At 35.3% G+C, this 27705-nt stretch overlaps 1 protein-coding gene and 1 non-coding gene across 2 annotated transcripts in view; one reads left to right on the top strand and one right to left on the bottom strand.

Moving 5' to 3' along the window:
* Positions 1-27705, bottom strand: part of vir (VIR_N domain-containing protein) — a 630458-nt gene that overhangs the window by 310096 nt on the left and 292657 nt on the right. The window contains exon 19 of the mRNA XM_090397685.1: positions 2598-2741. Coding sequence (XP_090253811.1) covers positions 2598-2741 — 144 coding nt within the window. The remainder of the gene's footprint in view (positions 1-2597; positions 2742-27705) is intronic.
* On the top strand, positions 17276-17396 carry LOC150103216 (U6atac minor spliceosomal RNA). The gene has a single exon (XR_016548891.1). It is a non-coding gene; the product is annotated as a U6atac minor spliceosomal RNA (small nuclear RNA).

Genomic DNA, 27705 nt, shown 5'->3' with positions numbered 1-27705 from the left:
AAATCATTCATACTTGTTAAAATGTTTGATTCCCAGCTGCATTTCATACAGTCATAAAAAATTTATACCAGTGTATAAAGATAGCATAAAGTGGGGTGATCTACTTACCCTATTTTTCTGTTGCAACAAACATGAAATGTTACTATATGGTAAAGTTGCAAAGTCACTTTTTAATTCTTGCCACAAAATGAATGAGTGATTCCTCTGATTCCTTTTTTTAACTATAGAATAACATACATGTCACAGTAAATAACTTTTTTATTATGTAAATATTTCATCTCATGTCTCATGAGACATCATCAGTACAATGGTCAAGCAATACACTTCCTAATTCAAAAAACAGTAGCGCACATGCTTAAATTGGAATCCTTCTATGTATAGTTATGTGTTCACAGATTAAACCTAATGGGCTGAAATTAAAATTAATTAAATTAAAACATAACAGATAAATTTATTTAATACAATTGAGGATAACAATTCCCCAAACTTTTGGAATAGTGAGACAGTTTTCAGATTAAGATTAGGTCTATAAAGTAAGGCTTCAGCACTTTCTTTATATAAATGTTCATGTTTATATGATCTATGTGATAGCTTATCGTTTTGCCATTGGATCCTGTAGTTAATGTTTTCAATTCCATGTTGTGCAAGGCCAGATTTGTGAGGTTTGATAAAACAGATGTGGTCTTGATGTTCAGAGATAAACTTATTTATAGATCTTCCTGTTTTGTCCATTATAAGTTATACGAACATAGTACTTTGTATATGCCAGGCAGCATCATTGGGGATAGTTTGTCTTTTGGAGAAGGTAGCAAGTTACGAATTTTATAGGAGTCCTGTGAGCTTCTTGTTTGGGTTGATTTGTAGGAGAGTGATTATTTTTTGGGTTATTGTTAGATTATATCCACTTAGTAAGGCTATTTCTTTGACAATTTCCAATTCTTGTTTTAGAGATTCTTCAGAAAAGCAAATCTTGTGTGCTCTGGATACTAAAGATTTTATGATGCCATATTTTTGAGATGGATGGTGAGCTGATGTATTGCAGATATAACAACCTGAAAAAGTTGGTTTTCAGTAGACAGAAGTGAAAATGGATCCATCTTGCTTATGCTGTATATGTACATCAAGAAAGGAAATACTTTTTGAAGATTCTTTTTCTAGTATGAACTTGATACGAGGATGTAGGATTGATTTTTTGTAGAAATAAGTTCAAGCCCATATCCATCTTATCAAACTTCAGAAATCTGGCCTTGCACAACAAGGAAATTAAAACATTAACCACAGGATCCAATGGCAAAATGCTAAGCTGCTACACAAATCCATATATAAACATGAACATTTAAAGAAAGTGCTGAAGCCTTACTTCATAGACTTAATCTTAATAGGAACGACTGTCTCATTATTCCAAAAGTTTGGGAAAGTGTTTTCTTCAATTGTATTAAATAAATGTATCTGTTATATTATATTTTAGAGGAATTCCAATTTAAGCATGTGCACTACTGGTTTTGAATTCAATTCCTATTGTTGTTCGATCACTGTACTGATGATGTCCTATAGCCATAAGACGAAATATTTACATAATTAAAAAGTTACTGTGGCATACATTATTTTGTATGTTTCACCATATATAATAAATTATTCATTTTTTGTAATTATGCAATGCTATATTGGCAGCAGAGCTTATATGCTACTGGTATTTGGATCAACTACATTCTATTAACAGTCCTATCACGAGTGATGAGTTAGATCTCATTGAGTTTGTAAATAATTGAACAATACTACATAAGTGAATTTCTATGTTCGCAGAGCAACAAGTTTGCAGGAATGAAGAGAAATAAAGCAATAATTGATCTGTTGAGTTCTAGATTACAATTGCAAGTTATTAAAATCTACTGTCGTTTCAGGAATGTTTCTTAACTGCAATTGCAAGCAATTTATGTTCAATCAATTAGAAATGTTGTATTCAACTATTCATTCAGCTTTAATCTGTTTATGTCTGTTAGTCTATGCTAACAAATTAATATTTAATTATTATCTACTGTAATGGCTTGATTTACACTTCCTTGACTACTAGGGGAATGCAAAAAGGTTATAATGAACATTCCTTATAATGACTATTTTTATGAACAGTGTGAATAAGCATTATAATCAATTTCAACTCAGTTTCTTGCAGTACTCAAGTATAAAATCAAGTACCTTAATATATATGTATGAATAAGATAAGTAATATTCAAATATTACCCACCTCTGTTAGTAATTGTCATAACTTTTTATGTTCCTTATAAAATTTTTAAGTTACACTGATAAAATGTTCGACAAATCACTGATAACAGTGAAAGCATAATTATAATAACAGTGATCTCTCAATTAATTAAATAGAAACTTGATAAACCATTTCTTCAAAAGATAAACTTCACTACTCCTGAACAGTATTATTTTAACTATACCTTCAGTTAGCTGGCCAGCTAACTGGTTTTCCAACATAACTCATTGTTGATAGATAACGGAGACTTCAGCAAAACTTAAAAGGTTATAAAACCTGTCAGTTTTTAAATACCAGTTAGATAATTTAGCAACAATAACAAAATAATATATCTTACCTTGCTGACTTAATTTAAGCAGAGCTTCAGCAAAGGTTTCCAACATATCAACATTCTCTGAACAATGTACAGTTAATAGTAGGAGCTCAATAACATATCCTGCACATACTGACTTAGCAAGCTTGGTGTCTACTGTTTCATTCCCTTCATATGAAAAAAAAAAAAAAATTAGGAAGGCAAAATAAAAAAACCAATATCCATTAAATAAGATATCAAATTAAAAAAAAAGTTTCGCAGACAATCTATAATCATAATTATCCCGAATAAGATGCAAGTGCAGTCATAATGTTCTTGATGGTAGATAGCGTTTAAACTATGAACATGTGCCGAAATTATAAGTTGTATTGAAATTATGTAACTTTCACAACATAACACCAAATTCCGTAACTTATTTAATATCTTCAACAATGGAGATATATACTGGAAGGAAGAGAGATTACATAGCAGGAAGGAAACAGAATTTATATACATGCTAAGAGATAATTACTAAAGGCAGCATGTGATGGAGGGGACAAGGGGATGGGAGAGTATTGGACCTAGTCATAGGATCAGAAGAGCTATCCATAACCAAGATGACAACATTACTTATAATGTGAAAGTGATCATGCAGTCTTGACTTCGGAGATTGTAAAACATGAGGAATATCCTATCAACAAAGGATATTTGTGGAACTACAATGCAGGTAATTATGACATGCTTTAAAAAACTTAATTCTGTACCATGGCAAAAAACACTGTGGGGTAAGGATGTTAGTAGTGCATGGTACCTACTTAAGGGTCATCTAGAGGTAGTAGTATTAAATTGTATACCTGGGATGAGGAGGATTACTTGGGTAGGAGGTAAATAGATGAGTAATATCATTAAGCACGAGCTGCAGAAGAAGAAAATGCTGTGGAGGGTATATAAAGAGAAAGGTGACCAGCAAACTCATGAACAGTACAAGACTCAAGCAAGAAAGGTGACCAGCATGACAAGGAAGGCAAAATCAGATTATGAAAAGAATCTAGGGAAGTAGGCCAAAGGAAATCTCAAGGAGTTATTTCGTTATTTGGCAAGGAAGAGGAAGAATGACTATGGAAGATTAACCTTAATGAGCAATGATGGTCACAATGAGACAGAAGCAGATAAAATAGTTGAGTTACTGAGTGACCACTTTACAAGGGTTTATATCAGTGGTTGCCAAAGTGGTGGATATCAACCACCAGGGGTCAATATAACATTGTTAGGGGTCGATTCTGGCTCAGGGGTTGATTGGGAGTCGATAGAAAAATATAAGACATCATTGTACAGGTAATATTTAATTCGGTTAATGGATTACCTCCATCCTAAATGACAACGCAATTAAGAGTGAATCGTGGGAACAGTGACATGAATAAGACCTGTAAGATGGAGCAAGGTCATGAAAATAGTTATGGAGGCCAATCATGTAGGCCAAAACAACGTATTTACCAATAAACGGATGTCTGTGGTTCCCGCCCGGCCGGCACGGCGGGAGAAAGATGGCAACACATGCGCGGTTGCTTATTTACTTATACTTACACGTATTCGATCCCAGTCTCATTTTTGCGCATCGACATACAAGTGAGCGTTAATGTTCTAAAATTAATCAACATACATATTATAATTCAATCGTTATTCATTCACAAACTAAACTTCTCTATGTTGAAGAGTTGAGCAGGGCTGGTAGTAATACCAGTGATATTAATACCAGTAGTTTATTAATATTAATATCACTAGTAATACCAGTGATATTACTAGTGATAGTAATAGTAGTAGTAATAGTAATATAATAATATATACTATATTATACATACAATAAACACTGTAACTATAAAATAAACAATCTAAAAACTCACATAAGCATCTTTTTCGCCCTATTATAATTACGTAATAGTAAAATAGAGGGGGTCGATAAAATGTCAAGAAACTCTTGAAGGGGTCAACGGTCAAAGAAGTTTGGCGACCCCTGGTTTATATAATCCTAGTGAGGTTACTGCTTTAACCTATGTGACAGACACTAATGTGGGAACAGAGGTGGATGAAATGAAGGTTCTTAGGATATTGCAGAATCTCAATGTAAATACAACTGTGGGATATCAGTTAGAATTTTGTAAGAATGTGCAATGGAACCAGAAATGCCTTTGACTAAGCTCTTTAAGTCTCAGCTCTGGCAGAGTTCCAAGGGAGTGGAAAGAGGACAAAATAATTCCTTTGCATAAGGGAGGTTCTAAGCCTGCAATAGCAAATTATAGACTAATCAGTGTCTCTGGCATGGTGGTACTAGTACTTTAAAAATTAAAAATTAAAAAAAATTCAAGAATGGGTAGACAAAAATATGCTGTATGAGGGTCAACATGGCTTTGTGAAGGGTCAGTCATGCCTTAGTAATTTACTAACTTTCTATAACAGAATGTCAGCTGAGTCAGATAAAGGAAATGACTACATGATGATTTTGTTGAATTTTGCAAAGGCATATACCATATAGAACTCTGTTACACAAATCAGAACAAATGGGGATGGATATGACACTATGAAGAAACAAAAACAGTAACAAGTTTAAGGAACAATATAATAGCAGCCTCATGAGGAGTCCTGTGACTCCTTGGAGGTCCTGAACAATAATATTCCATCCTCATTTACTCCTATTTTTTGTAATAAGGTTCTATGTGATATCCTATCAAATAACTTTACAAATTTTGGAAATATCATGATGTAACCAATCTTTATCCAACTCAACTTTCACTTCGTTGTTATAGCTAGATCTCCATTACAAAACACAAAACATGTTATCCCCCTCCATATTCCTGAATTCTGTTCTTAATCTTCTTTTCCAATATCTTAACCAATACTCCTGAGATCATAACTGGTTAATAATTTGCTACCTCTAGCAAAAGATACCTTGCTTTCTTTCTACTGCTTAAATGAAAGACAATGTGTGGATAACAGATCTTTTAATTATAACAGAGCTACACCAACGCAACTCTTGCGCTGAAGGTTGCTAGAGTTCAACTGCATGTCAGAATGTACTTCCACAAGACTGAATTCTCACATAATGAAACTGAAGAGTGATGAACTATGTCTTTTATGTATGGTTATTGGTAATGCCACCTATGATGGAAGACACTGCTGTCATATGCAACGTAGGTCACATGATTCATGAGAATGACAGGTATATAAAGAAGCTGAAATTCCATAACAGGAGAAGAAAGGAAGAGGACAAATTAAAAGGAAAAGAAAGGGGGAGGACAGAGAGAGCGCTTTCATTTCAGACAAGTTTATAAAATAAGGACAATTCTCTATTCCTTCCACAGAATTCAGAAGAGTTCTCAAGGTTTGCAGAACACAACAAGTGAAGAGACATAATAGAAGCAAAAGACGAAAGGAGAGATTAGTTAAAATCATATAGTGACTAACTAGATGCTAGAGACAAATTGCCTAAAGCATCTAAATTCCTGGTTCCAAGAATTTGTGGTTAACCAGTACTTCTAGTGTTGCAAATGTCCATTTGTGTATATAAAATATTAAAATATTCCTTAATAAAAATAGTAAAAGTTAATAATATGTATACAAATCATAAAACTTTTATTATGATTTGTATACATAGATATACCAATGTTGTTCATATAGCATATTATTATTTTGCATGTTCACCTGAGACAATTAGGGCTACTGGCTTTCTGTACAATGCAAGCTATCTAACTCCATGCCAAATTTCAATCTTTTGATTTCAAGAAAACAATGCCAACTATCACATCGATGACAAATGTTAAGTAAGATTTTCGTTTAAAAAAAGAAAATGTGAAATATTGTGTATTAAAATAAATTTAGTTTTTAATAACTTAACATATATAAAACTAACAGTAATAACTTTAATGAATTAAAGGTACAAATATTTCGTACTGAAAATAACAGTGCATCATCAGTGTAGAACAAACAATTAAAGGAATGGAATACAAAGTAGAGAACGGTCGATGGATCACCAATTAAATTATTGCCGCGTGGCAGAAGATTAATTAAAATAATATTAAATACCGTATTTGCCAGCATATAAGATGCACTTTTTTTCCTTTGAAAATAGGCTAAAAAACAGGGTGCATCTTATACGCCGATACTCAGTTTTTTATTATTTTCATTTCTGGAAATTTTCTCTGTTCCAAGTTATGCAATTTCTTTATTGCTTCCTTGCGGTGTGTGTGAGAGCATTCCAGTTACGTAGAGTAGTGTTTCTCAAACTTCAGACATCTGTGTTCATATGATTGGTGTGGTATTAACAAAAGATCGTGCTACTAAATGTCAAAGACAAGCCGACAGTTGAGTTGAAATGCTAATTCTCTTCAACCGAATTCCTTATATAATATCTGAAACACATTCACTATATATTTCTTCGTTTTAACACATTCACTCAAACAAAACCATATGTTGCACCAGCAACGTATGGTTTTGCTCGAGTCATACAGCATTTTCTGTGTGTGTGTGTGGGGGGGGGGGGGGGGCATGCGATTCATTAGTTAGTGCCATTTTTATCCCAGTTGTCTCTAATTGCACTATTTGTTGAGAAACATATTGCACAGCCAGCCTGCATATGTCTCTATACCTTATTCAGTGATACAACAGGAACGTTTTATGATCTCGAACTTCACGGATACATTGAATTTTATTATATGCGTTAATGATGCATAGCCGAAAATTGCCACGGACCCCACTGAAGACCGTTCACATGTCCCCGGGGGTACACGTACTACACTTTGAGAAACGCTGATGTAGAGTTCAGTGGATGCGCATGCGCTGTCATCGACGATCACAGCTGTGTCCTGTTCATTTAAACTTTCAAATTGTTGTCGCAGTTGTGAACGGCAATAAATTTCTGCCGTTAAATTTTCTCTAAATTTCTTGGCAAATTATAGCTAAAAAACATCGGCATTGTTACAATATTGCATACAAGTTACGTGTGATTGCGTATGCTAAAGAACATGGAAACAGGGCTGCAGAGAAGCATTTCGGACCATCCCCAACTGAGAAAATGATAAGAACTTGGTGGAATCAGGAAGAGGATTTAAAAAAAGCAACTCACAGTAAACATAACCTATGAAGTGGAAAACTGCAAAATGGCCGGAACTTGAGGCAGAACTGAATATTTGGATTTTTGATCCCAGAAAATCGGGACGTTCAGTGGCTACAAAAATGATTATTCATCAAGTGAAAGCGATAGCCACTAACAGAGGGATTGCCAACTTTACTGGATCAACATCATGGTGTTCAAGATTCATAAAGAGAAACCAGCTATGTATGCAGACTAAAACAAAAATATCACAAAAGATTCCAGCTGAATATGAAAGAAAATTGGTTGAATTTCATCATTCGTCATTAACACACGGAAATGAGAAAATTTTAACTTGCGCAAATAGGAAACATGGACGAGGTTCCGCTGACTTTTGATGTGCCCTCAAACAAAACTGTTGATTCCAAGGGCACTAAAAGTGTTATTATTAAAATTTTGGGGCACGAAAAAAACTCACTACACGGTTGTTTTATCCTGCTGTGCGGATGGGACAAAATTGCTGCCACTGTTGATTTTTAAAAGGAAGACGCTACCCAAAGAAACATGTACAAACACTGCTTAAAGGAGTGTTTGTACATGTTCATGCAAAAGGCTGGATGGATGGAGGAGGAATGAAGTTATGGATAGATAAAATTTGGTCTAGGCGCCCTGGTGGACTGTTGAAGAAACCTGCCATGCTAGTATGGGATCAGTTTTGTTCTCACAGAACAGATGTTACAAATAAATTCAAGGAATTGAAAACTCAGTTAGCTGTAATTCCAGGAAGTCTAACTAGTCAGCTTCAACCTTTAGATGTCTGCATTAATAAACCATTTAAAGGATTTATGAAGTAGAAGTGGAACAGCTAGATGCAGTCTTCAGATTTTGAGGTTACATCATCATGAAGAAAGAAGAGGCATAGCATTTCGCAAGTTTGTGAGTGGGTCAAAGCTTCATGGGATGCTGTGAAAACTGAGACAGTGGTTAAATCATTTAAGAAGTGTGGAAATAGTAATGCACTGGATGGTACAGAGGACAATTTGTTGTATGAGGACTCAGATTCTGATTTAGAAGAGGTTTCAAGTGTCTCTTCATTTAGCTCTGGAGATGAATTTCTGGGTTTTGAAGATTAAAAGGTGGGTACTCTTTCCTAGTTAGATTAGATATTTGTTGAAAGTAGACCTACTTATTACTTTATATTTGAAATACTGTAAATTCATTATAATATTCAGCGATAAAGTTTTTTTCCTAAAAAATGTGTACAAAAAAGGAGGTGCATCCTATACGACGGTGCGTCTTATATGCCGACAAATACGGTAATTCTTTAAAGATAATTATTTCACTGATGGTTGCATAAGATGAGAATCTCCCAAACTTTTGGGAGAGAGAGAGACAGTCATTTCGATTCAAATTTGGTCAATGCAAAAGGGCTTCACAACTTTCTTTAAAAAGGCGTTCATATTTAAACCTGCATCTGTGGAGTAGACAAGCTTTATCCCACTGGATATCATGATTAGTGTCAATGCTATGTTGTGCTAGATCAGACTTATGAGGTTTCACGTATTCAATATAATACTGATGGTCCTTCACTCTTTTTTCACAGAACGGCCTGTTTGTCCAAAATATGATAAGTTACATTCACATGGTATCTGGTAAACACCAGCCAATGATAGAGGTGCCAGTTTGTCTTTTGTAGATGGCAAAAAAGTGAGAAATTTTGTTGATGAGAATATATGAGGGAATAAGATAATATTTCTTCAAAATTCTGCAAATAGGTTCTGAGATGCCTGAAATGTAAGGGATTGGAACTCTGCGGTCTGTTGAAGAATACTGAGGTGTTGGGACATAGAAGTCAATTATCTGCTGGATTTGATTAGGGTTGTAACCATTAGATTCTATTAACTTTTTTATAGTGAAAAGTTCTTGTTGTAAACTTAAGGGGGTGGGGAGGAGCACATTTTATGTGCTCTGTTAATTAAAGCTTGGATAATTCAGATTTTTTTGAGAGGTGTGATGAGCAGACTTTTGATGAATGTATCTGCCAGTAAAGGTGAGAAATTTCAATAGACACTTGCAGACGAAGTACCAGAGGATGTGCATGTAAAGAGGATGCCCAAGAATTGGTAAACTACCAGAATTTTCTTTTTCCAAGGTGAACTGAATGCATGGGTGAAGGCTATTTATCTGTTGTAGAAATGTGGTAAGTTCCTCTTCAGCATGTGGCCAAATAGCAAAGATATCATCGACATAACAAAACCAAAGAGAGGGTTGGGGATGAATGGATGAAAACAAGGTGTCTTCCAGATGTTTCAAAAAAGAGTCTGCCAAAGGTGGAGACAGAGGGCTATCCATGGCAGTACATTCAACTTGTTTGTAGATCTTGTTTCTCCAGCTGAAATATCCTGAATATGTGACAAATTCAAAAATCTTTGCAATATCCAGAGTGTAATCATCATATAGTAAGTTGACAGTGTCAGCTAATGGAATATTGGTAAAAAGGGAAGCAATATCAAAACTAACTAATAAGTCAGACTCTTTGATTTGAACATCTTTGATTTTTTCAAGAAAATGTGTCAAATTTTTGATGAATGATCTAGAATGTCCAGTAAGGGCAGTTAATGAAATTGACAAAAATTTAGCAATTCGATAAGTGGGACAGTCAATACAATTCACGATGGGTCTTACCGGATAACCTTCTTTATGGATTTTTGGGAGGCCATATAAACGAGGAGTTCTTCCAAAATTAGTGCACAGTTTATCCATGGTGTTTTGATCCCAACTGATAACTTCATCACGTAACTTATGAAATTTTTTAATTTGCAAATTTGTAGAATTATGATTGATTTCTTGATAGGTGGAGGTATCTTGTAAAAAAGCTGGTTACTTTTCCTCTCATAGTCAGTCTTATCTATGATCACTACAGCTTTTCCTTTATCAGATTTTGAAATAGATATTTCATTATTTTTTCTTAATGAAGGTAGCGCATGGATTTCAGCACTCAATAAATTACATGGCAGTAACTTGCTTTTGAAAAGTGAGGCAGCAACTTCAAATCATAGTTTATTAGCAACTTGGCTAGAAAGACCTGACAGATTACATTCGATATTATGAAAAAAAATCAAGATAAGGAATGCGTTGAGGTATTACGGCAAAATCAAGGATTTTAGCTAATGCACTAGTTTCAGCATCAGATAAAGGGTGTCGAGAAATATTAACAATCCATTTATTCGTACGAGTGTTGTCAGAGGTGACGTTTTTCTTTTGCTTATGGTATAAAAATCCATATTTTTGCATAAGTTTGCAAGAATGTTTTTCATAGGAACGGACTAATGATTGTTTAGTCACCCAAAGAACGATATCTAATAATTCGTCATCAAGGATGAAATTTTTCTTTCAAGATCCAAATTAGAATGAATGTTAGATGCTAAATCTGACATGCATAAATTTAATGCCAAATTAAAATGAATGTTAGATGCTAAATCTTTTTTAGTCACGCGAAGTTATTTAATATTATTATATTTAATCTTCTGGCACGTGGCAATTTAATTGATGATCCATCGACTGTTCTGTACTTTGTATTTCATTCCTTTAACTGTTTGTTCTATACTGATGATGTACTGTTACTATTAGCACGAAATATTTGTACCTTTAATTCATTAAACTTATTACCATTGGTTTTACACAAATCAAGTTATTAATTCATTATGCCACAAATACCTCTAAAGATTAGATATAGTTTTTAGATTTATGCAAACAAATATAATTTATTTCTTATTGCAACAATTACTATCCTTTGATACTCACCCATATAAAATTTACACCTCTCTTTCATAAAGAAATAATATGATATTTGATTACATGTAGAGATTATATTTTATGCAAAATGTAAAAATAAGGTTGAACACTACCAGTCCACACAAAAAGTGACTGATGACTGGTAATTCGCTACAGCAAAAAGCCGAAATGTCTACTCAAAAAAGGGAAAATTAAGAGCCAAAGTGTTTTCTACAACAATTAATCCAAAACTTCTGCTCCGAAATTTCCACACAGATAATAAAGTTCAAACCGGAGTCTCTATTGCGAACATCTCCTAATAAAATAACCTTACGCCAGATGTTAACAGGTAAAATCATGTATTGCAGTATCTGCAGTATTGCAGAACTTTGAAAATAAAATTCTCAGAAAAGTCTATGGACCTGTAAGAGATCACACAAGTGAATGAAGAAGAAGACATAATCGAGAACTCTATGAATTCTACAGATCCCCACTTCTAGGTGACATTAGAGCATGCAGATTGAAATGGCTTGGGCATGTGGAAAGAATGTGTGAGGAGAAAATGGCTAAACATGCATTCAAGATGAATCATCATCATCAAATTCTTGCCATGTACCCTCAAGGGGGTGTACGATAGTACTACACGAAAAATTTACCTCATTACTAACTTCCTATCTACAATTTTCCTCCAAATCAGTCTGTTACTTGTCAAGACTCCAACATTATCAGATCTTATATTTCTATCGTCTAAGGCACTTTGTACCGTATCAATCCACCTATATCTTGGTCTTCCTCTGGGTCGTTTTGCTGCCAACCTGGCAGAGAACACTTGTTTTGCTAATCTTTCCTTGCCCATTCTGTTTAAGTGACCATACCACCTGAGATTAGCTCTGCTAACGCATTCCTGGATGCTGACAATGTCAAGTTCTTTCCTAATATCCTCATTTTTAATATGATATTGCCATTGATGCCATCTGTTCACGCCTCTAATCTTTCTCAGGATTCTCATATCTGCAGTCTCTAGTCTTTGGTCAAGTGTTTTACTACTGACCCAGCTCTCAGATCCATAAGTTAAAACTGGTTTGAACACTGTCTTGTATACAGCTAATTTAGTGTTCCGACTAATTTCTCTCTTATTCCATATGAATTTATTCAATTAACTTCCTACCATACCAGCTTTGTTGATTCTGTTGTCTATTTCTATATTTAATTTACCATCTTCACTAAAAATCGTGCCTAAGTAGCTGAAAGGTTTTACTTGTTCCACAGGTTCTCCGTTCACAACACAGTTGACATTTTCAATGATTCTGCCTATTTTCATTGTCTATGTCTTTTTATTGCTGACCTTCATACCATATCTATCACAACTGTTATTCAATTTAGTCACTGAATCTTGCAGACTTGTAGCGGATTTATTTAGAAGTATAACATCATCCGCATAAAGCAAAGAGCTGACATTAACATCTCCAATTTCGATATCATTTTTAATTCCACTTTCCTTCATAATGTGATTCAAATAGATAATGAATAACAGAGGGGGATAATGTACATCCTTGTGTCATACCAGATATAACATTAAACCATCTTCCTGTACTTCTTTCAATTCTAACTGCTAACTTATAACTCAAATAAAGACTAAATATTGCTTGATATAATGACCCATTAACACTATATAACTGTAGCATTTGGAATAGCTTCTCACTTGGCACTTTGTCATATGCCTTTTCCAGATCTACGAAACTTAAATACAGATGTTTGTTATATTTCCATGATTTCTCAACTATCTGTCGTAAAGTGAAATTCCGATCCTGAAAGCCTCTATTTGGCCTGAATCCAGCTTGTTCTTCAGCAAGCTTGTCTTCCACAATCCTTCTCAACCGTTTCTCAAGTACTTGCATGTATCGAACCAGGAACACTCAGTAGAGAAATACCTCTGTAATTCTCACATTCAGTTTTATTTCCCCTTTTTATATATGGGTACTATGAGAGCTCTACTCCAATCATCTGGAATTCATCCCTCTGTCCAGGCCTTCTGAACTATGCAGTGCAGCCACTGTAAGACTTTTATACTACCATACTTCAGCACTTCTGGTCGAATATCATCTACTCCTGCTGCTTTTCCACATTTCAAGCCTTTGATGGCTTTTTCTGCTTCAAGAATGGATATGTATTCCTGACTGCATGCCTGGTCAGTGTTTTTTTAACACTGTCACTGCTTGTTTCATTTAGCAGTTTTTCAAAGTAATTACTCCATACTTCAAGAATAGCTTTTTCTCTCATTTTCATGTCACCTTTATCATCTCTAACTCCTTTTACAGCACTCTTTCCTCCATTCCTAAGCTTCTTCGATAACCTCCAGAATATTCTGCCACCTTCTTGATATTTATGTTCTATGTTCCTGCCAAAGTCCTCCCATGACTTTTGTTCAGCTAGTTTTACACACTGTTTAGCTTTCTTACATTTGTTTCTGTATTCTCTAAGTGCACAAGCTGACTTATTTGCCAGGAACTTTTGATATACTTTCTTCTTTTCCTTCACTGCCTCTTTAACTTCCTGTGTTAAGGAGGCAGCTATCCTTGCAGACAACTTCACCACATGCCTTTCTAGCTGAATCAATCAGAGTTTTCTTCAAGGCTTGCCACTGAATCTCCATGGTTTGGTTCTTGTTTTCAAACTCTCATTTTTTCTTCAATAATCTTTGTGTATTTTAGTCTACAGTTCACATATGAGAGCTGCTCAACTTTTATTCACTTTAAAACTTTCTTACATGTTATTCTTTTCAATATGAAATTCAATTTTATCCTGCTCAACACTAAATAGGGATCACTTCCAATTTCAAATTCTCTGTACACGCTGGTGTCCTGCACCAGGAAGAAAACATCATTATCAACAATAACATAGTCAATGAGACTTTTTCTTATTCCTTGCATCTTCTCTCCATGTGAATTTGTGCACATTTTTATGTTGCATGATGTTAGTAATAACCAGTCCATGTCCTCAGCAGAAATCCAACAAATATTTGCCATTATTCATAGCTTTACTCTTTTCTCCAAATTTTCCCAAAATATTTTTGTATGTCTGACAATCACTTCCTACTCTGTTATTTAGATCCCCAACAAGGACCAACTTTTTCTTTTTCTTTGTATCAGTTGCTTTTTCTAAAGCCTGAAAAAATTCCTCCACTTCAACCTTAGTAGAACCTTCTGTGGGACCATAGGCACAAACAAGTCTCATTGTCCAGTTCCCCATTCTCATATTTGCCCACATTACTCTACTTGAGATTGCCTGCCATTCAAGACGATTAGCCTCGTATTCTTTTCCTTGATTGTCATTGCCCAAATATAATATTTTGTATTTATTGCTCAGAAAGATCTCACCAGTTCTTGTCTGTTTTGTTTTAGTCACCCCTATTATGTCGATCTGGTACTTATCTAATTCCTCAGCTAGCTCCATTTCTTTGCCATTCAGGATTCTTATGTTGACAGTACCGATCTTTAACCCTGGTAATGTTGAGTTAGGGTGTGTTTTCAGATTTGTTCCAGTAGCTGACTTTTCGCTGTTCGCCCTGATTCCCTGGAGAAAACAACGGGAGCCTTGTTTAACCGGGCAACGCCCCAGCCAGCATGAAATTTCGTCATGCTGTACCATCATTTTTATTTTAGTTTAACCAATAAGAATACAATTTGGTCAGCTAAATCCCAAATTGCCTTCAAGAATGCCTAATGGAAGTGGTCCAAGAGGTAGACTGCAAATGCAATGGGAGAATAATATCCAAAAAGACTTAGCTCAGATGGGAATCCAGGACTGGAATGCAAGAACTCAATACAGAAAAGAATGAAAGAAGCTGGTACATGCAGCAAAGAACCTTAGAGATTCAACTAGCTGAAGAAGACAGTCATCGTGTGGATCCTGAATTCTAAATAGTCACAAGTCAATATCTGCTGCTCGGTGAAAGAATAACCCTCTTTTACAGTAATTGGGAGATGGATCTGTTTCCTACCCACTCAGCTCACAGAATGCGAGGTTTAAAACACATAACCAAACTGTCATAAAGGAGAAAAAAAAATGTCCTGACTACAATCAATTTCTCTCAAGGTCCACCCACAGTTGCTGTTCGGCAAACTTTGCTCGAGGAAGTATCTGTCGAGAAAAGGCTACTGCCGAAAGCCTACTCTTCACTAAAAATCCACTCTGACACTTATTATAGTAAAGATAAGGAGGGGGGGGGGGAAGTAAAATAAAAGATATGCTGAGCAAAGCACAAAACGAAGAAGAATACACAAAACTATTTTTAAGTAGAGAAACTACTAATCTCTAAAGAAGTTAAACTGAAAAGCAATTCATCAGTCAGACATGTTTGAATTAAGAAGAGTATGCTGTTTGCCAATTCCTAAAACAGAAAGCTAAGAGACAAGTTGTCTATGTTAGGAGAACTCTAGATCCACATGTCTTACGCTGATGGTGAAACATGTATGCTGCTTGTCACAGCTGTGTGCTAATAGACTATAAATGCCTGTGCTCATAGAGCTATGCTCCCAAAGAATTATCCCCTCCTCTTAAACTTTAGTTCACTGAGTGCATTTAAAGTAACTGACACATTTGAACTGTTAGCCAACTAGCACTTCAGACACCTCTTAAAAATTTTATAGCACCTGTAGAAGTAAGCAATTGAGCCTCTCTAGCTTAGTCAGTATAGACAAAGCCCTTTGGTTAGAAAGACCTGGGTTCGATTTCCGTCAGTGGCATGAGGAACCTTTATCTGGTCTCTTAGACTAAAGTGAGTTAAAAAAAGTATTAACTAAAGTTATTTAGTTAGTATAATAATATACGTTGTTCTTTCCTTAAAATTAACAGTTATGTATCGTTAAAATTGAGGATTTGGGGAAAGCAATGGTGAATTCCCTGTAAAAATCTCAACAGGAATACTTTGTGGGCAAAGCCTACAAAGTCACCTATGGTTGGAAACGACCATAGGTGATTTTGGTCATAAAGTTAATGTTGCAGCTAAGCTAACAAGTATATTCAATCATGTATTGCAATTGTGTATCTACTAGATGGAAGGAGACCATTACTTAAGCTGTGTGAGTAAATGTTTCACCTGTGGCAAGAAGTTATCCAATGCATAGTAATCGTTTGTCTGTGTTGCATTAATTATTAGTAATAAGTTGTTGCTGTTATAGTCATCGTGTAATTAGTACAGAAAAAGAAGTAAGAATAGATGTCTCCAATAGATCTTATCATTCACTACATCATTTATTACCTTCCAAATTTCTATCAAGTAGAGTTAAAACAGAAATATACAAGACAATCATTAGACCCATTGTTTTATATGGAACTGAAATCTGGAGCATAACAGACCAAGATGCAAAAGTATTGCAGATCTTTGAAAATAAAATCCTCAGAAAAGTCTATGGACCTGTAAGAGATAACACAAGTGAATGGAGAAGACATAATCGAGAACTATATGAATTCTGCAGATCCCCACTTCTAGTTGACATTAGAACTTGTGGAAAGAATGTGTGAGGAGAAAATGGCTAAACATGCATTCAAGATGAATCCATGATGGAAAGAGTCCCAGAGGTAGACTGTAAATGCACTGGGAGAATAATATCCAAAAAGACTTAGCTAAGATGGGAATCCAGGACTGGAATGCAGAAAATACAGAAAAAAATGGAAGCTGGTACATGCAGCAAAGAACCTTAGAGGTTCAGCTAGTTGAAGAAGACAGTCATCGTGTGGTTCCTGAATTCTAAATAGTCACAAGTTAATATCTGCTGCTCAGTGAAAGAATAACCCTCTTTTACAGTAATTGGGAGATGGATCTACTTCCTACCCACTCAATTCACACAATGTGAGGTTTACAACACTGTTGTATGAAAGGAGAGAAGGTTATCACTCCCCTTGATAAGGACAGACTGGCCTCTGGGCATAATACATATAAGGTTAAGGCACTGCTGCTTACTTCGCAGCACTTAACCAATTTTTGTGCCGCAGGGTTCTGTTCTTGGACCACTGTTTAATTTGTTCATTAACGATATAGGAAAGGATCTAAGAGGAACAGTTCATTTGTTCGCTGATGATGCAAAATTGGGTAAGGCAATAGTGAATGCAAAAGATGTCAAAATCTTGCAGGATGACTTGGATAGATTGGAGTTCTGGGCTAAGGAGAATGGATGTCAATTTAATGTGACAAAATGTAAGGTTATGCATTTTGGGGTGAAAAGATTAGCAGCAGTATACCACATTGGTGGAACTGTACTCCAGGAGATTGATAAGGCCAGGGACTTGGGAGTGTTGGTGGATAGGAAGATGAAGTTTAGGGAGCACATTGCAAAAGTGACTAAATCAGCTCATCAACTCACTTGGTTTTTGAAAAATACTTCAATGAGCAGAGACAAGCAAGTTATTGTTCCTCTGTACTGAGCCTTGATAAGACTTCATCTCGACTACTGTGCCCAAATTTGGCCACCTAGGTTTCTTCTTGATGGGGAGGAGGTGGAGAGGATCAAGATGATAGCAGGTCTATGGAATGAACCTTATGAGAACAGGTTGAAGATTTGTGGGTTGCAGAAATTGGTTGATAGGCGAAAAAGGGGAGATATGATTGAGACATTCAAATTGCTAAAGGGTTTCTATAGGATTAATTCAGAAGATATTTTTGAGATCAGGACTAGTGGTGGGAGAACTAGGGGACATCTATGTAAACTGGGCAAGAGTGTGGTTAGCAAGGGTGTTAGAGCTGGGTTCTTTGCTTTTAGAGTGGTAAATGAGCAGAATAAGCTGCCAGAGTCTGTTGTGGGTGCTATGACAGTGAGTAAGTTCAAGGCAAGGTATGATAGATACTGTGAGAATGTCGTATAGTTGTGTCGACATGATGTTTAGGGCCTCCCTCGATGAGTCTAAGGATTCCCTGGAGTCGCTCGTAATAATAATAATAATAATAAAAACTGTCATAAAGGATAAAACACATATCACTCACATTTGATTGAAACTTATTTCAAACATAGTGCATTCAATCAAATCTTCTGATAATTTGGTATGCAACTTTCTAATATTGAATTAATTTCTACTACCAAGTGAAATATTTTCTTAAAGTAATTATATGGGTAATCTTGAAGTTTAGTTAGTTCTTTTGTTGTCAGTGTCAGTCAAAGTTAAGAATACAGTTATGGAGTAGAGAGAGAGAGAGAGAGAGAGAGAGAGAAAAAACATAGCCAATTATAACTTTTTTTTTTTTTAATTCAGGTTCAAAATTTGGCTATTCAGAGAGAAACCTTTTAGCTTCAATTATTGAAATTCACATTCTGTGAATTTCAGTAATTGATGCTAAAAGGTCAGCAATCATATAGCTCAACAAAAAAGTTCAGATATTACAAGATAAAAATTAGCATTTCAACAAGACAGAGGTATAAGTCAATAAAACTTGTATGATAAGATAAGCAGGGTGATCAAGTGATAAAAAAGATAAAGAAATTAGAGAAAAAAAAATAATCACTTTCATACAGTGATACTTAAGGCAAATAAACATTTCTGGAATAAAAAAGATAAAGAAATTAGAGAAAAAAAAATAATCACTTTCATACAGTGATACTTAAGGCAAATAAACATTTCTGGAAGAAAATTACTTAAAAAAGTATGATTTGTAACCTATAATAGAAACTGCTAGACTCTGATATTACATAAAAAAGTGCCAGACAAAAAAAAAGATTAAAATCTGAAATTAAATTATTTCTGGGAATAGAAAAGAGAATCAACCATCATTAACTAAACATAAATTTTAAACTAAATATCATGTAGTGAGGAATCTCAAAATAGCAATACCAAAATATAAACCTTGATAATTTATATAGTATTACAAAAGAAATTCTATTATTAAAGATATCTTATTTGATAAGGGAAAAATATGGGAAAAAATTAACTAGATATCAGCAAAAGAATTATCATGATTTCAAATAATTCTCCAATTATAGTGGGGGGGGGGGGGGGATTATCATTCATCGACCAGTTCTGAACCTAAGATTGAAATATCAATAGCCTGCAAAATACACATCTGACTGAATACAGGCTGCCAGTAGGGGCTTAAATTATTTACATGCAATAAAGTCTAATACTGGTTAGAGTTAAATTCACAGGTAGGATCAACTGAAGCACTTTTAACATTAGTATTTTGTGGAATGAACCCTGAAGGACAGGAAGCAAAACCTGTATTACTGTATATCCTTTTAACCAACTGAAGAAATGGTGTAATTCATAAGACTGAAGTATAGGATATCAGTGAACAGTCCATAAAATAGGATATTTTATGGACTGTTTAAAAAAACAATCATAATGCTTAGAGAGATACCAAGCATGGCTGATATAAATATTTTAATTATAATAATGTGCTGATATTCATTTAGGATGATCTGTGATGTTACTGGATATCACCAGGTGCCAACTAACATAATTCACACTGGTTAACAAAAGATACAAATTTACTATTGGATTTAATATTATACTAGAGAAAAATGAAGTTAGTATTCAAAAACTGAGAGGAGTCTGGAACCTGAAGGTGAAGTCCTAATGTAATCAATTACCAAAGAACTTTTTACAATGAAGTGAAGAGCTATAGTTTTTCTTCTTTTTATGAGTTTGATTTAGTCTGGAAGAGTTGCTAACTCCATAGTGCAGTCAGTAGCAATGATACCCTTTGACTAAAAAAACTGGGTTCATATCACAGCTGGAATGTGAAGAATATTTGCAAGGGCTTTTCAAATGAAGCTAACTTAAATGAATTCAAACAGGCTACCACAGTAGCTGTGCATCATATCCTAGCTGTCCTTGATATCCTCAGATGGTGTTATTGTTTAAGTTAGGCATTTCTGTATATCCTTTTAACCAACTGAAGAAATGGTATAATTCATAAAACTGAAGTATAGGATATCAGTTATATATATATATATATATATATATATATAATAATTATAATAATAATAAAAAAATTATGGTACAAAATGACAGAATTCCATGCCGGCTGGGGCATCACCATTAAACAAGGCCCATGTTGTTTTTACCAGAGAACCAGGGTGAACAGCAAAAAGTTAGCTACTGGAATAAATCTTGAAACACACCCCAACTCAACATCACCAAAGTTCAAGATCGGTACCATCAACATAAGAAGCCTGAATGGCAAAGAAATGGAGCTGGCTGAGGAATTGGATAAGTACCAGATCGATATAATAGGGGTGATTGAAACAAAAAATACAAAAAAAGAAAAAGGAAATAAATATAAAATGTTATATTCAGGCAATAACAGTCAAAGAAAAGAAGAAATAGCTATAGTATTCAATTAATTATTGAATCTATTCAATAATTAATTGAATAGATTCAATTAATTAATTCAATAATTCAATTAATTATGAGGCTAATCTTGAATGGCAGGCAATATCCAGCAGAGTGATGTGGGCAAATATCAGAATTTGGAACTGGACAATGAGACTTATTTGTGCCTATGGTCTCACAGAATGTTCTATTAATGTAGAAGTAGAGGAATTTTTTGAGGTTTCAGAGCAAGCTACTGACACAATGAAAAAAAAAAAAAGTTGGTCTTTGTTGGGAATCTAAATAGCAGAGTAAAAAATGATTGTCAGACATAGAGATATATTTTGGGAAAATTTGGAAAAAAGAGCAAAGCTAATAATAATAATAATAGCAAATACTTCCTCTTTCTGTTGGATTTCTGCTCAGGGTATTGCCATGGACTGGTTATTATTAATACAATGTTCCAACATAAAAATGTGCATAAATTCAAATGGAGAGAAGAGGTAAGGAATAAGAAAAGTCTCATTGACTATGTTACTGTTGATAGTGATGTTTTCTCGCTTTATACTAGTGTACAGAGGATCTGAAATGGGAAGTGATCTCCATTTAGTCTTGAGCAGGATAAAATTGAAAGGAAGAACACGTAAGAAAGTTTTAAAGCAAATAAAAGTTGAGCAGCTCTCAGATGTGAACTGTAAACTAAAATACACAAACATTATTCAAGAAAAAATGAGTTTGAGAACAGGAACATTGTATTAATAATATGGAGTAATCATTTTGAAAAACTTGGACATTCAGTGGCAAGCCCTGAAGAAAACACTGGTTGATTCAGCCAGAGAGGCATGTGGTGAGGTTGTCTGCAAGGATAGAAAAATCAGAACTCCATGGTGGAAAGAGGAAGTTAAAGAGGCAGTGAAGGGAAAGAAGAAAGTATATCAAAAGTTCCTGGCAAATAAGTCAGCTTGTGCTCTTAGAGAATATAGAGACAAATGTACAAAAGCTAAACACTGTGTAAAATTAGCTAAACAAAAGTAATGGGAAGACTTTGGCAAGAACATAGAAAATAAATATCAGGAATGTGGCAAAATATTCTGTTGAAAAAGCTCAAAAATGGAGAAAAGAGTGCTGTAAAAATAATTAGAGATGATAAAGTGACATGAAAATTGAAGAAAAAGATATCTTTGATATATGGAGTAATTATTTTGAAAAATTGCTAAATGAAACAAGCAGAGACAGGACAGTGGTAAAAAATACTCAACAGGCATGCAATCAAGAATAAATATCCATACTGGAAGTAGAAATAGTCATCAAAAGCCTGATATGTGGAAAGGCAGTGGGAGTAGATGATATTTGACCAGATATGTTCAAGCATGGAGGTATAAAAGTCTTGCAGTGGCTGCACTGCATAGTTCAGAAGACCTGGACAGAGACAAATTTCTGATGATTAGAGTAGAGCTCTCATAGTACCTTTATACAAAAAAGTGAAATAAAACTGAATGTGAGAAAAAGCTATTCAACACGCTACAGTTATATGGTGTCAATGGGACATTATATCAAGCAATACTTAGTCTTTATTTGAGTTGTAAGTCAGCAGTTAGAATTGAAGGAAGTACAAGATGGTTTGATATTAAATATCTGGTGTCAGACAAGGATGTACATTTTCTATATGGATCACATTATGAAGGAAAGCAGTATTAAACCTGATATCATTTTTTTTTTTAATTAATCTTTTGTACTGGTTATGGGCAGTACTACCCTTACATCATGTACAGACTTAACATAGGCCTAAGCCTTTACAAGTGTTTTACCTTATGCCTGTTCTAGTTATCATTGTAGTCTGTTCTAGTTATCTGGTGGCAATGCCATGCCACCAGTGTGCCCTGTAGGGCCCTCAAGGAAAGAACTTTTATATCCTTCTGCATAAACCCAAGCTGTTTTAAGTCCTTATAACTATCTGTGCTCCATACACCATGTAAAGAGATGGTGGTGCTGGTAAACCTCGGAGTTGCCCCATGCTCCTCCCATATCTTACTAACTAGATCCTGGTTATTTTTATAATAGTTTACTTTATGATTATCGCTATAGGCTAGTGGGTGTCCTGTTCCCACCACCTGGACATTAACTACCCAAACGTCACCATCTCTTTTAATCACTAAGTCTGGCTTAAGCAAACTCGTGAAGGTCCTATAATGTGGTTCCGCCAAGGTCTCCCAACCTTTGTTCTTAAAGCGGTTGTTCAGAATGAAGACCACGACGACGTCATGCCTCCGCATGCGGCCCCATGAGTGCAGAAGCAACACTGGGCTATATGAGACAATGTCTCACTGTAATGGCAGCCAGCCCTACAGTTTGAGTTGTCATCCCATCGAGCTGTGCGGGCTCGAGTAGGCAGGGCATTGATCCTCATCCTGATAAGGTCAATATACTCAAACTCAGGGAGGAGTCTAGTGCCATTCCTTACCCAATCATGCTGGGAAGGCACCAGATATGACTGTTTTAAAGGAGCACCATTAACAGAACAGTGCAACAGAGATGCCCACCTCTTGTGTTCTGCAGGTGCTGACTCAATTAAGGTACCTTGATAATGGGACAAGCTTTTAGCCCACCTAAAATTGCAGGTGTTAATCTAAGCTCTTTACTTTATGCAAATGATGTTATACTTTTAAATAAATCCTATACAAGTCTGCAAGATTCCCGGACTAAATTGAATAACAGTTGTAATAAATTTGGTATGAAAATCAACAATAACAAGATAAAGACAATGAAAATATCAACTGCATTGCGAATGGAGAACCTATAGAATAAATAAAACATTTCAGCTACTTAGGCACAATTTTTAGTGAAGGCACAATTTTTTTTTCTGTTGCCTATGGAAATAGGCAACAGAATCAATATGATAACTGGTATGATAGGAAGTCAATTGAATAAATTTATATGGAATAGGAGAGAAATTAGTCAAAACACTAAATTAGCTGTATATATATATATAGAAGACAGTGTTCGAACCAATTTTGACTTACAAGTCTAAGAGCTAGGTTAGAAATAAAACAATTGACCAAAGACTAGAGACCACAGATATGAGAGTTGTGAGAAATATGAGGGGCATGAACAGAAGGCATCAATGGCAATATCATATTAAAAATGAGGATATTAGGAAAGAACGTGACATTATTAAAATCCAGGAATGTGTTAGCAGATCTAAACACAATGGGAGAGGAAAGATCAGCAAAACAAGTGTTGGCTAGCCTCTAGTCTAATAATAATAATAATAATAATAATAATAGTCAAAAATAATTTTGTTATCATGAAATGTGATAGCAAAAATTTTATCTGGAAATCCTGATCCTATTTCAGGCCAAACTGGTGTTGTCAGGATCAGATTTTCACTTAAAAACAAACAGCTGAGAATTCATGGTGATATAACAAGGACCAGTATTTCAGGAACACCTGCTCTTACTTTTCATGGTCTGTCTATTGCTTCAATTCTTCTAGCCCACATACCTACTCTAATCGAGTCACAGAAATTATCTTAGTGCATGAAGTCCTTCATTTTCCAAGACCTGGTTCAACAGAAAGTGTACTAAAGCAGTTGAAGAAAAAAGTCAGCTTAATGCTTGTGACTTGCATCTAGAACTGCAGCTTCAGAATTAGCCTATGAAGAAGCTTGCAATAAATGCAAAATAGCCCTCAGCAATTTAAATCTGATTTTGTAATGGCAAATATCAGAAAACTCACTTGCTGACCAAACAGAAGCTGCGACTTCTAGTCCCTTGCTAAGGCCACGGAATGATGCCACTTCTGCTAGCCTATGCTTCCAACTTTCTCTCATCTAGAAAGCACCACTGTTACAGCACTAAAAGACAAAGTGGATTCCCAGGCATCACCATACCAGCAGCAGAGCATCATATGCTTCCTTTGGTTTTTTGGAAAAAAGATATCAGAAAAATACTAAATTTCAACAGTAAATTCTTCTGATTCCAATGGCATCTTACAGCTGTTCCTCCATCATCTCTATAATCTTCTACACTTAGCCAGCATTTATCACAATGCACAGTAGAATATATCTAGCCTATACCAAAAAAAGAAGATAAAATTGCACTATCAAATTACTGATCAATCTCCATCATCTCAATCCTTACCAAAATAATGGAGAAGGTAATCAACAATCAACTTCTCCAGAACCCACAGGCCCACCAATTGATCAGCAACTACCAGTTTAAATCTGATTTTGTAAAAGCCAATAACAAAAAACCCAAAACCTAAAAATTCTTGGTGCTGTCCAGAGGAGAGGAATTTGGCTCATAGATGATCCCTCCCTTACTGATTCAACTCTAGCATTCAATCTCACAGATGCACTGTTTCTGCTCTGATGACTGCATTCTGCTCATGTCTGTCTCTTCTACAGGTACATCCATGATAGTGCAACATGGTATAAACACCAATAGATGAAAAAATAAATGAATACTATTGTAATATTTACTGGTTTTTTACCCAGCTTCTTCAGAGCACAAATTACAACTGCGACAAGCACATATGAACTATAGTAAATCATTAGAAACAATTCAATTTGTAACTAACACAGAACTAATTTCATTAACATGGCATCCTCTATGGCCTGGATAACCATAAAGTTAATTTGGAGAAGTCAGGCTATCAAGTCTCAGAACTTCTCCCAACTCTTTATCAAATTAATGTAACCACACTTGTTGAGGTTAGAGACGTGCTTCATAGCAGATGCTTATTCCAAAAGTAGTCTTTCAGACCTTCTGTGTAAAAATTGTCTTCTGCCATTTAATCCTATGTGAAGAAGTATCCAGAGAATGGTTTGCTAGTCCCAATTTGATAAAAAAAATCACAGATGTAATTTTTGTGTTCTTCAAGGCAGATGTTAACCTGTCTACTAGTCTGTCCACAGTAGGCCAAACTACAGTCCCAAGGAACTTTATACACCCCAGGATGTGTAAGAGAACGAAGTTGATCATTAGGAGTGCAGATGAAGCTGCAAGAGTGGTTTGAATGTGGCATGAAGATCATATTTACAGAGAAGTTTGGCTATTTATTCATAAGGGCTGTGACATTTCAACAAAGACTCCTCCTGGCTTTGGTGATTAAATGTTTTGAAGATGCCATACCTGTTAAGATAGGTGGTAGTTGCGATACCTGGTTTTTCCCTTTCAACCATTTCCGACCATAGGTGACTTTGTAGGCATTGCCCACAGAGTTTCCTGGTGAGATTTTTAGAGTGTAGTTCACCATTGCTTTCCTCCAACCCCTCAATTTTATCCTGGCTCAGGACCGACATATGGCTGGGATGTATTCATGACTATAATCCATGTGTTTTCACAGGGTCAGTTTTCCTGTTCTGGGGGACGAAAAACCCAAGTTTCAGGTGAAAAAAAAAAAAAAAAAAAAAAAAAAAAAAAAAAAAAAAAACCCCTACCTCAGTATGAGACCAGCTAACTCACTTTTAGATGAAAGAGACCAAATAAAGGTTCTTCACATCACTGACAGGAATCGAACCCAGGTCTTTCCAACCAAAGGGCTACTCTATACTGAATGAGCTACAGAGGATCTGAAGTTGTGATTGCTTATGTAAATACCTTCTTGTATGTGTGGGTTTTCTGTAAATGGAAAAGGATCATGAGCCATTAGGAATTAAGTCTTGTCACTAGTATATCTAGAAAGTGGAGGCAATTGTTACTTTCTTTTTCTTTCCATCATGAAGTTTATTTTATGTGGCTGTTGAGATGTGCTAAAAATATATGTAATGTAGGAGATATAAATCTTTTGATGTTTAACTGCCAGTAAGCAAAACTCTACGATTTTTGATTTGAATCTTTGATTCAAGTTGCCTTGGTGTTGCACTACCAAGTGGTTACTTACACTTGGATTTGCCGATAGTTTTTCGGTATGAAACTCATAGATCTTAGTCCGAGTTCTTAGAGTTTCGCTTACTGGCAGTTAAACATCAAAAGATTTATATCTCCTTCATTATTATTAAGGTTGCCAGAAAAATAGCCGTTTGGCTTTCAATCTATGTTATAATATATGTAATGTGTCTGGGCAATGAAGCCAAATAGCAAACAAGTCATCAACATAACACAACCAGACTATTGACTGCTATATCGAGTGCTTGGTTTTCAAAATGTCCATGTAGAAGTTGGCTAGTGTGATGGAGGGACAGCAGTGTCATCCTGCTGTTTATATATTTTCCTTTCCATAAGCAATAGCCATAATAAATAGTGAATTTAAATAATTCAGTTATATTAGTGGGAAAATGTGGCTTAATAGAGGTCAAGGGTCTCTGCCATAGGTACACTGGCTAATTAATTATTTTAATTGAATTATTGGTAATTGAAAGGCACACTGGTAATTTAATTATTCAAATTCACCATTTATTCTGGCTACAAGAGTAGCCAGAATAAATGGAAGCCAGAACAGAGTGGAAAAAATACATAAACAGCTCGATGGGACTGCTATGGGTTCATGATTCAGGCCTTTAGGTTCTCTAATATCATCATCTCACCTTCCTTTTCCCTCTTTTACCTTGCAGTGTCGAGGGTTTATTAATCATCGGACCTCAAACCGTTCACAGGATAAGGTGGTCAGCCCTACTCCCTGGTGTATCCTACGTCCTGTAGTGTTGAATTCCCAAGGCCGGTTTGCAGCTTTGTGGAATGAAAAATCCCAGGATAAACTGGGGGGAAAATCCTACTGTCTATGCCCAAGACCGGCTGACTTGGCTATAGCTGAGGAAGATACTTCAGCTCCTCACGTCTCCGACAGGAATCAAACCTAGGACAGGCTTCCCCAGGCATATGGCTGTGAAGTGCACAACCACTAGGCTAACCATGCGAGCTCTCTAATATCAGGATATTATCAATTATTTCAGGACTATGAGACAATTTTTCTTGTCTAAAAAAAAGAATATTTACTACATTTGTATCCATGGTTATTAAAAGATTTATTACATCACCTTTGTTTAATGTCTCCATA

This window comes from Typopeltis vanoorti, chromosome 9 (genome assembly GCF_054136105.1).
Source record: "Typopeltis vanoorti isolate ZY-2024b chromosome 9, IOZ_Tvanoo_1.0, whole genome shotgun sequence".
Classification (NCBI taxonomy): Eukaryota; Metazoa; Arthropoda; class Arachnida; order Uropygi; family Thelyphonidae; genus Typopeltis; species Typopeltis vanoorti.
The sequence above is the reverse complement of the archived record's forward strand: the minus strand, read 5'-3'. Positions and strand labels throughout refer to the sequence as shown.